This window comes from Rhododendron vialii, chromosome 7a (genome assembly GCF_030253575.1).
Source record: "Rhododendron vialii isolate Sample 1 chromosome 7a, ASM3025357v1".
Lineage (NCBI taxonomy): Eukaryota > Viridiplantae > Streptophyta > Magnoliopsida > Ericales > Ericaceae > Rhododendron > Rhododendron vialii.
In genome coordinates this window covers 9207625-9217611 of record NC_080563.1, presented here as the reverse complement: position 1 = coordinate 9217611, position 9987 = coordinate 9207625, and the positions used below count along the sequence as shown (strand labels likewise).

At 39.5% G+C, this 9987-nt stretch overlaps 1 protein-coding gene across 1 annotated transcript; it reads right to left on the bottom strand.

Annotated features, from left to right (window-relative positions):
- Positions 1 to 455: 455 nt before the first annotated feature.
- LOC131334397 (probable lysophospholipase BODYGUARD 3) lies at positions 456 to 6100 on the bottom strand. Its single transcript, XM_058369382.1, has 4 exons — positions 5182 to 6100; positions 3711 to 4039; positions 2302 to 2501; positions 456 to 1137 (listed from the first exon to the last, which is right to left on the bottom strand). Exons 1-4 carry the CDS (start codon positions 5708 to 5710, stop codon positions 810 to 812), a joined length of 1386 nt encoding a protein of 461 aa, XP_058225365.1. The 5' UTR covers positions 5711 to 6100; the 3' UTR covers positions 456 to 809.
- Between the last annotated feature and the right edge of the window lie 3887 nt (positions 6101 to 9987).

The following is a 9987-nucleotide window of genomic DNA, read 5'->3' as shown; positions in this document are numbered from 1 at the left end:
CTTCCAAGTGTACTGTTACAGATTTCAGATTGAAAAGAAAAAAAAAATTTGTGTTACAGATTGGCAATACTGATACTTGAAAGTAGGGCTGCCCAGCGGATGGTTTTGGTGGTCGGTTCAGTTTTGAACCGCTAGCTACGGTTTGTTATTTTCTCTATCCACACCCGTCTGTGAGTGTTGTCCGGTTCGGTCAGCTTGGTTGGGGTTTGAATGGTTTGGATGGTTCATATATTAGAAGACCGCCCAAGCTAAACCGAACCGAACTCGATCTGGCAAAATGCCTATATTAGGATCTGTATCCGTCCATACCATACCTCGGGTGAGTTCGCGAGCGGTTCGGTTTCATGGTTGGGACGAAAGCACCCCTACTTGAAGCACCAAATGAAAAAATAAAAATAAGCAACTAAAATGCTTTCACAACAAGCTGATGTTTATAAACATGGCAAGACCAAGCATACTTTGTAAATGAGGGTACTTAAATATTCATCCTTTCTCGTAGGGCGCCGTAAGTATACATCAAGGTTATTTCGAATGGGTATGTTTTCATCCCTATTAAATAAAACAGTTTTTCTACGATTCTACGTGTTTCCGATCCGCTCTGTTTTTTGGGTCTCGATTGATATGATATGCACCACCATTCATTGCCCAATAATAGTAATGTGTAATCCTTCACAAGTCCTAACAGAAGCTTCACACTTGATGGAGAAAAGATAATGAGAAAGCTTGCAATATTTGCTGAGCAAAAAAGAAAAAAAAAGGGCTTGTCAATTCCAGCGTTTGGTTGGAATTGGAATTTATAGCCAGAGGTCTTAGTTACCCTTCGAACTCTTCCAAATTTCCTCTAGTTCTCTTGCAAAGGCCTGCTGTCTCCCGACAACAATGGTTATGTGGTCTTTTTTCTCAACCACCTTAACCCGGGCCCGTGGAATCCTCGACTGTACGTTATAGCTACATTCCACGGGGATGAGCTCGTCGTTTCTGCCATGGTATATGGTCACGCTGCACTTCAGGCGGTTCCGGACGGTGTCCAAGTAACTGTCGATTTTCCCTGCGGTACCGCACATTATGTTGTGTAGAGTATGCCATGCCGCGTTGTGGGTGTGGCAACAGAACCCTTCAATTAGAAACGTCTTGATCCTGCAAATGTTGTTGTTTTTTTCCCACCAAATTAGGTTATACAACTGATAAAAGCAACAGCTATATAATTGAGACAAGTCACTGTCGTGTAGAAATTGGTCGGAAACTAATAATTTTGTTGACTGGAAATCCAGAAAGAGTAGAAACTGTAGGAAATTGGCTCTGAACGACATTTGACCCATGCTTACTCGACGTAGTATTTGAATTGACTGAAATACCCCTGTTAAGTTTTCTTCTACCTTTTTTAATCAAGAAAAATGAAAATGAAAATGAGTATGGTTGACATTGTCTGCTGGTATGAATTAATTTAGCAATTTCCTCAACTCAAATGGTGGGGGTGGCTCATCAATACACTCATCAACAGGTATAGTTGGCCTGCTCAATCATCATCATCCTGTACACATCTAACCAAAAGACTAAAAACTTATTATGTGCATACACTAGTAACAAGCCGGGTTTTTATACGCTTGAACACTACAATGAGAGCTATTTATCGAGTCATTACATGACTAGCGTTTTCGATCAGGAAACGTTTGTAGAGGTCTTAGGCAATAAATAGTCCAATGCTTGGGCCATCTATAAGTACACCGGGTGGCTTGGAGAGGTGTTTATCCCGTTATTGAGTGCTAATCGTCTGAGTCCTCTAGCCAAATCATGCCACATATGGAAAAGTCCGTGCAAACAGAGGTGTGAAAAGGTTCTGACCCAAATCGAACAGGTCCAAACACATTTATGTCCGGATCTGTGCACATAAATCTGTATCTGTAACATTACTCTCTAATAAGGGTGTGAGATCCGTGAAAGACATTTAGTTGGATAATTACTTGGGGAATGTATTTTCGAATTCAAATTTCTCACGAGCTATACAAGAACTCCAATAATATGCATGAAAGAGTCTGGAAAAAAAAAATCTCGTAAATACCATTTACCCATTTACGCAAGAAAAAGAGATTATTTATTAAGGATTTTAAACATTTCCAGGGTCCATGATGTATCCTTGAAATGAACACTACATCAACCCGCTATTTAGACACGTACCTGCATCCGACACCCGTACGCGAGCCATGTAACGGAGATGCTAGCTAAGTACGTAGTAGTATTAATTAATTATCCAGGAAATAGTGAACTTGTAGAAAGCATATATATATATATATATATATATACCTGTTTCTGGTGATGAGTTTGGTGATAAAATTCCATACTCGGTGGTTCTTGCATATGAGGAGGCAAATTGTCCGGCTGACGTGCTCGTACCAACAAGCTAGTGACGCCCCAAACGCAATCAGTGGCCAAACCCGCCTCGGAGCCAACTTTCTCATCAGATACTGTGTTCCTTGTTCACCCTTCGGTATCGGAAAATATGGCTGCAATGTTTTTGTTTCCCATTTTAAATCAATTTTGCTTTCTAAATTAACAAATCCATTTAATTTGGAGAAACAAAATGAAACAGAGTAGTTCTTACTCCAAGATAAATAGATGCTCCCTCGTGTCATCCAACAGGGGCGGAAAACTTAATCGGAGCACAGGGGCGGAAAACTTAATCAGAGCTCATGGTTCCTTAACACGTTTGTGTTCGGATCTGTGTTTTGACATCTGTGTGACTATGTTCCAATGTTTGAAAACATAATTGGAGCACAGGGGCGGAAAACTTAATCGGAGCTCATGGCTCCTTAACACGTTTGTGTTCGGATCTGTGTTTTGACATCTGTGTGACTATGTCCCAATGTTTGAAAACTTAATCGGAGCACATGGCTCCAGTTGACATCTCACACTTGGCCTCGTTTTCTCGCTTCCAGTGCATACTACCGAACGTAAATGAATATAAGAAAACATCATATCAGCTTGCCACATGTTGTCAATAAAATAAAGGGCAAACTCAGGAAGCATTGCTCTCACGGACCCCTCACGCCTATAAATTGTGGGTCCCATTAAATCAACTTACCATCGAACCTACTAATCGTGTGAGAGAAATAAACACGTATGACTAGGCCTGTTAATGGGCCGGATCCGATAGAATAAGACTCGAATCCGATAGTGGTAATTAGAATCCGAAAAATCTGGATCCGATCCGAAAATCCGAATCCGATCCGAAAACTTTTGTTCTTAAAAAATTTTAGCAAAATAAAAATACAATTTTTTTTTAAAAATAATAATATTTTCCAAAAAAAATTAAAAATTAAAAGTAAGAATACAACTTAAACATTTTTTTTCCAGATAAAAAATTTACTGTTTTTTTAAAAAAATTAAAAAAAAAGTTTGGATTCGGATTGATAACGGATTTAATCCGATCCGATCCGACTCCGATCCGATCCGTATTTGGATTACCGGATTCGGATTATCGATTGAATAAAGTTCAGATTCGGATTGAGAACGGATTTAATTCAATCCGACTCCGATCCGATCCGATCCGTATTTGGATTACTGGATTCGGATTATCATATCAACGTTATCGGATTCGGATTCGGATCGGATCCGGTCCATTGACAGGCCTATATATGATTCTCGAAATAGTAAGCAATAGTGAGTGATTTTTTTTCAAATAACAAGGAGAGATAAAGTGATTGAGAAATTACCGGCGCAAGTAGGGTTAAGGATTTCACGGACCCCGGGTGTTTAACCGCGAGTGCTAGGGCCAAAATGCAACCTAACGAATGCGCAACGATGTGGAACGATTTGACCTTGCGAGGCTCAAGAACAGAGCGTTCGATCATGTCCAAATGCTCTCTCAGAGTATAAAGAGAGTCAGCTGGCTTTGGACTCCTCCCAAACCCTAGCAGATCAATTGCGAAAAACCGGTACGTCGATTTAGCAGATTTGGAGAAGTTTGGGAATAAGGTCTCGGTCCAAAATGCAGATGATGAGATGAATCCATGGATAAATAGCACATCTTCTTGCACATTATCTGGAAAATCAAACACACAACAAGGTACCAATTAGAACAAAATATTCTCATAGAGAAAAGCTCAACATAAATTTTTCCTACATATGTTTTTTTTTTCTTTTCGAAATGATGTATTCTTTTCAACAAAAAAAATCCAATCAAAACAGTGCGTACTGACTTACTGTCATTTTCTATGTTAAAAACATGGCTAAGTTCCGCTAAGTTTCTTGAACTTTTAGGAGAGTTTGTCCTTATTCAATTTTTTTCTTCGCGTTAGTTATTTTTGCGCCTAATTTTTGTGAATTGTTAATTTGTCTTGTCAAGACGAATTTGAGAAGTAAAAAATTATGACTTACTTAAATATTTTTTAAAAATATTCAAAATAAAACCCAAAAAAACTTAGCGAAACTTAGCCTATGGACCCTAACACTAACACATGGCTTCGTAACAGTTGTGCTCCAAGAATAGACCACAATTAAAATTCTCGCAGTGGGATGTGAAAATCACACATGATCAAAGTGGGGGCCTCAGATCCCATCAGAGGCAGGGGCCGTGTTAGAAATTACTCCTCCAACAGTCGAACCCACCTAGGGACTCGCCTCGAGTCCCTCCTACCCTGTTTTCATCGGTTCATTCAGTCACATTCAGTTTTGAATATTTGTGCGCTCATTCTGGACATTAATTTGAACCGTTCATTTTATAAAACTAGTCGAGTTTTTAAAACATGAAAAAATCCAAGTTCAGTGAAAACTAAGCAATGCTTTAACGAAATCACTGGTTTAATGACACACATTTATCATTGCATCCGATCGATCCTGCATGCCGTACATTTGTTTTAAGTTATTGTAACACATTTATCTAGAAACAAATGGGTCCGATGTGCATTTGTTTCAAGATAAACTTGTTCCAAATTCCAATGATTTTTTCTGACTGATATCCATTGAACTTGAAATTTCGACACTAGAAGAACTCAACGAGTAATTCTATAAAATGAACGGTTCCGAATCTTCCGATCATTGTTAGTGAGTTTGTCAATGAGTCCGGGATGGACTCACAAAAGTTCAAAACTGAACAGAGCTAGATGGAAGAAAACTGGACGGGAGCCGAGTCCACTGAATTCAACCAACAACAATTACGACTCTTACGAGAAGTTAGTTCTTTACCTTTGGGTCCATCAGCATGAACAAAGAGCGTTTCTTTGCAAGAAGACGCCCAAGAGTTACAGATTTCGCAGTCACAATCAGACCACCTCGGAATCGGACAGAATTTCTGCCCGCCAATCTTCCCCTGCAGCATCTCGACGATCGCCGCATTGACCGCAAACACCGACCTCCCCCTCCCCCTCTTCCTCTCCGTGCATTTCGACACCTCGGCCACGCACGAGGGGCGCGCGTAGAGGGTGTCCGAGATCTCCTCCAGCTGCAACTTGCTCGGCGAGGTGAGCCGGACGACCTTCGACTCGCCTCGTTCGGACACCAGGATCTTCCCGCCGCCCGTCATGGCCTCCTTGGCTGGCGAGCAGTAGCAGGGCTTCCACTCGGCCTCGATCAAGAAATCGGCGACTCTGTAAGCGTAACAGAGGACGAAGTCGAGAACGTCGAGGATGGAGAACACGAAGAAGCTCAAGACTTCGTTAATGGCTCTCCCCGTCAATGCGAAAAATGCTCTGGTTTTGGCCACGACTACTCCCATTTTGGTGAAGAAATGGGAGAAACAGAGAGGGTGGAGGGGGCGAGATTCAGAAAAATTGTTTCAAGGCAGGCATTGTTGGCGTTGTTGATGTGTGTGTGTGAGAGGCCACTTGTTGTCTTACTTGTGCCTTATTAATGCGCAAATGACAACACTAACATGAAGGGAAAAAGGCAGGGGAAGATTTTGGGTGGCTTTTTAGAATTCCTGGAAATGGTCAAATGGGTTTATGGAAATTAGAAGAAACCCACTTTAGCTACAACCAACTTGACCTTCTTTGGTTTGAGTAAGGCGTGCAAGAGTGCTTCTGTGTGACGCTTATTAGCGGGAAGAGAGAGAGAGAGAGAGAGAGAGAGAGAGAGAATTAAGGTGTGGCTAACAAGTAAGAATAATATGCAAGAGGGGTACTAAGACATATATAATATAGAGAGAATTTAATGGCACAATTAAATGGTTTGTTGGGCAAGGGGAAAAAGAGTAGGTGGTGGTTCAACCTCCCTCCAAGGTACAGTACAGCGAACAATTCTCCTCAAGGGTATGATGAGCCTTTACAAGCTTCCTTCCTAGAAGTTTAATAATGCCAAGAACGCATGTGTGAAAACGAATGTGTTTGGAATAATTCAATGTTTTTGTTAGATTTTTTTTTTTTTTTTTTTGAGAATTTGAACCTTAAATCAATTTGCAGGAGATGGAATAACATCTCGATTGTATTAACCAAGCTTGGTGGCTTAGGGGAGCGATATGGAATAAAGTCTAACACTCTATCTCACATGCAGCCTAGATGAACGTGAAGGTACGATTGATGAGATGAGACGGTTGACTTGGATGGAGACTCGACCACGTGAGTGAGTCCACGAAAGATCTAGTTTTGATATATATCATGTTACAGATGTTACGGCCTAGCATTTTTATTTATTTATTTATATTGGCCGTTTATTAATTGGAGTTGTAGTTGGTTCCCAAGTAATTATTTTGTGTGCGCTATGAATATTGTTGATACGATTGTAATATTTGGGGTATGAGATTGATTTTGGGTAAAATAGTAGTACAGGAAGGTAATTTTATAAATTGTGTTACGTACTATTTAATTCTAATTAACTAATTAGCTCCTGTATAATATAGAGAGTAGTGGGTAATTTTACAAAGTTAGGAGATATTTTCACAATGTAGGATTTTATTTGGGCAGAGCAATTGAGATAAGAGGTTGAGAGAACTTAGTGCGGATGAGAGAGAAGCCGTAGTCAAGGTTTCAGCAGATTGATGATCATTGGGATAAGCGATTCTTGTTCCCTTCAATATTATCGCTTCTCTTTTATTTCCTTGCAGAGAGGTTAGATGGGTTTTGTAAAAGTTAATTTATTGTCACCAATTGATTTGTTTTATTGTTGATGAAATATGGAGTAGTGGAGGAGTTTGTGCGACGTGAATGGTGACTTGGGTGTGTGAGAGAGAGAGAGACGGTAGATGGGTGTGCAAGTGTTGTTGTGGTTAGTGTAAAGTGGAGGGTCCGAATGTCGTTCGGGTTGTCCGTGTGTGTGAGATTGAATAACAGGGAGCCCAAGTGGGGATTTGATCATGGAGGTAATTACCAGAGCAGGACTTGTCTCTTTGTGTGTCCTTGCTTGGATTTGCATGAGTTTTGGTGCTGTGTTGTACAGGCAAAAAAGGCTTCAATTTGGTGATGCATGTGAGCTAATTGGGAATAGGCTTGAGTGGTGGTTGTGTTGCTGTCCATTGTTGGTTTAGCACCGTAGGATTAGATTCTAGGTTTTGGCCTTTTACTAATTAATGGTACTTGTAACTTCAATGGTCAGTGATAGATATGTATTAATTAGTTAATTTATATGCTTTAATTTTTACAGGTTAGTCTCGTTTGCGTGTTCGAGTTGTATTATTTTTGGATTCAGGTGAGTGGTTAAACATGTTACGTACTTTTAAACTTCCTTGTGTTCCCTAAAATTATTCTTTTAGAAAAGTCATAACCGTTGTTTGGAAACAAATAAATGATTGTGTTTGGTTATGGAAATTGGCATGCGGTTTGGTGAAACCATTTATCGTTCGAATAATCTTTTTGGTGAGAACTTTGTGGATATTAACGGGAACATTTATTTCGGAAGTCCAGAAAAATTATTCCCGTTCATGTTGGTGACCCTGACCATTGGGGAAAAGACCGTGTTAGGCCAGTGACCCTAATGCTCAACTACTTTCTTTCGCTGGATCGTCTTAGGAAAAAGTACGACGAACTGCCAACTCTGATGACTCTAAATTCGATATTGGATCCAATTTTTTATGAGATTTATTTTGGCCATGGTACTGTTTGATTGTGGTTCCTCATTGTTGATGGAGTTAATGTTGAGATCACTACTAAGAATGTTTTTTTTTTTTTGGTTAAATGCTTCATTGATTAATTTATTATTCTGTTGGACACCTCGTATGCCAAATTATATTTATCGGTAAACTATTTTAATCTCCATTTTTAACTTTATTTAATATACATGCTTCGCAATTCACTGAGCTCGTCAACTGATGGATTTTTATCCAACTTCTCTTTCAGGTAAGTTGGGGAGTTAGGCAAGAACTCTGGCGGCATCTTAGAGATTTCTTTTGTTAACCTCCTTAGGGTGTCTCATTCTAATTTTATTTTTAAATCGCTTCCGAATTCAAAACAATTGTCAGATAACAAATTTTTATTATTATTGTTGGATCACTCGATATTATTTGGTTCATGGGATGATTGTGCCTCATATTTATGACAAGACATATTTGGCTTTGGATTTGATTATTAACAAAAAGCGATCATTTGATTTTCAGTTACTTAAATTTATTTAGGCTGCGTGTTCCACGGGTTGGCCTCATGATTCACATCGGTCACTTCTCATTTCTGAAGTGTGACAACATTTCTGGGAGAGTTCCAACTGAAACCAGTTAGCAGCTAGGTAAAGTAATCTCTAGATTTTGTTAGACTTTTTAGAACCTCGTCCCGAACTTCATTCTTGTAAACAATCACGTCTATCGAACATCGATTAATACATCAATGATACACATTTATATTGAAAAAATGATTTCTGATTCGTTGTGCGCATATATTAATTTTCCACGATAAAAGTGCTTCTACATCATACTGACCGGCACACCATCGACATGAACTTTAACAGGATTGATTTTTTCACACTACAATGAACCGAGAAAGACCCAACCCAAGAGCTAACCTCACGAGTCACGATCATCAAGTCCTGTTTCCAGAAACAGGAGAAATCAGCCTACCTCCCTTTTAATTTTGTGTTGTATTTTGACAGCATTAATTCAACGGTACCGTCCTCTGTATTTTACTCAATCAATGACAGAATTATATAAGCGTCCCGCGCCAGCGGATAAGGGGTTTTCTGCCACCCCGGGTGTGGGCCCCCACCGCACGTTTTTTTGGTAATTCGAACCGTGCATCTTGTAAAGTCCGCAAAATAATGTATTCACGTCAAAAATGAGTTTGTCTAGACATCGATAGGTGTGTCAAAAGTTGAGTTTTAGACAGAAATATGGACGGCATGAATCTGTCAACTGTTTTTTTAGTTAAACTGTCTACGGTCATCCATTCTTTCGTCTTAAACAAAACTTTTGACATACTTATCAATGTCCGGACAAGCTGATTTTTCGCGTGGATACATTATTTTGCGGGTCCTATATGATGAACGGTTCGGATTACCCCAAAAAGACACAAAAGAGGCCCACGGGGTGGCAGAAAACCCCAATTTCCCTCCACCCCGGGAAAGAATGTTTTCTCTTCCAAGAATATAAGCTTCAATTTCTTTCCACCTTCGATCCAGCTTCTCTACAGTTAACTGCAGAGAATGTTGTATAATCCAATCTAGATCGTTCATATTGACAATTAAAACCATTGATAACGCTAACCAACGGTTACGATTACTTAAACTACACATTTGTGGTCCAAACCTAAACGGCAGACAAGCCATGTCCTTCCCCCTCATAGCCTCAAGTCAAAATTGGCAAGACACGTGACCCTCATTACCTAGTAATAATCTTCATCACCGTCCTCAGCCCCTTATAAATGTAGAGGTAGTTTTTTTTTTAATTGATTTTTTCCAAGACATGAAGAATGGGCGTGTATGGACGAAATTAATTTTTTTCACCAAGGGTGTTATTGATTTTTAGCTTCTTGTCAAAGGCTTTTTTTTTATGACATAAGCAAAAATGTTATAAGAATTACCAAAAACTAGGGGGGGGGAAATCAAGATAAGACGACCGTAAAGATACTAAAAATAGTG

What these genes read in the sequence shown, in the direction of transcription:
- LOC131334397 (XM_058369382.1), bottom strand. Translation starts at nt 5,710, where the DNA reads ATGGGAGTAGTCGTGGCCAAAACCAGAGCATTTTTCGCATTGACGGGG. An exon ending in TCATGCTGATGGACCCAAAG is followed by an intron (nt 4,040 to 5,181) that starts GTAAAGAACTAA and finishes TTGATTTTCCAG; the next exon opens with ATAATGTGCAAGAAGATGTG. An exon ending in CCTTAACCCTACTTGCGCCG is followed by an intron (nt 2,502 to 3,710) that starts GTAATTTCTCAA and finishes AAAACATTGCAG; the next exon opens with CCATATTTTCCGATACCGAA.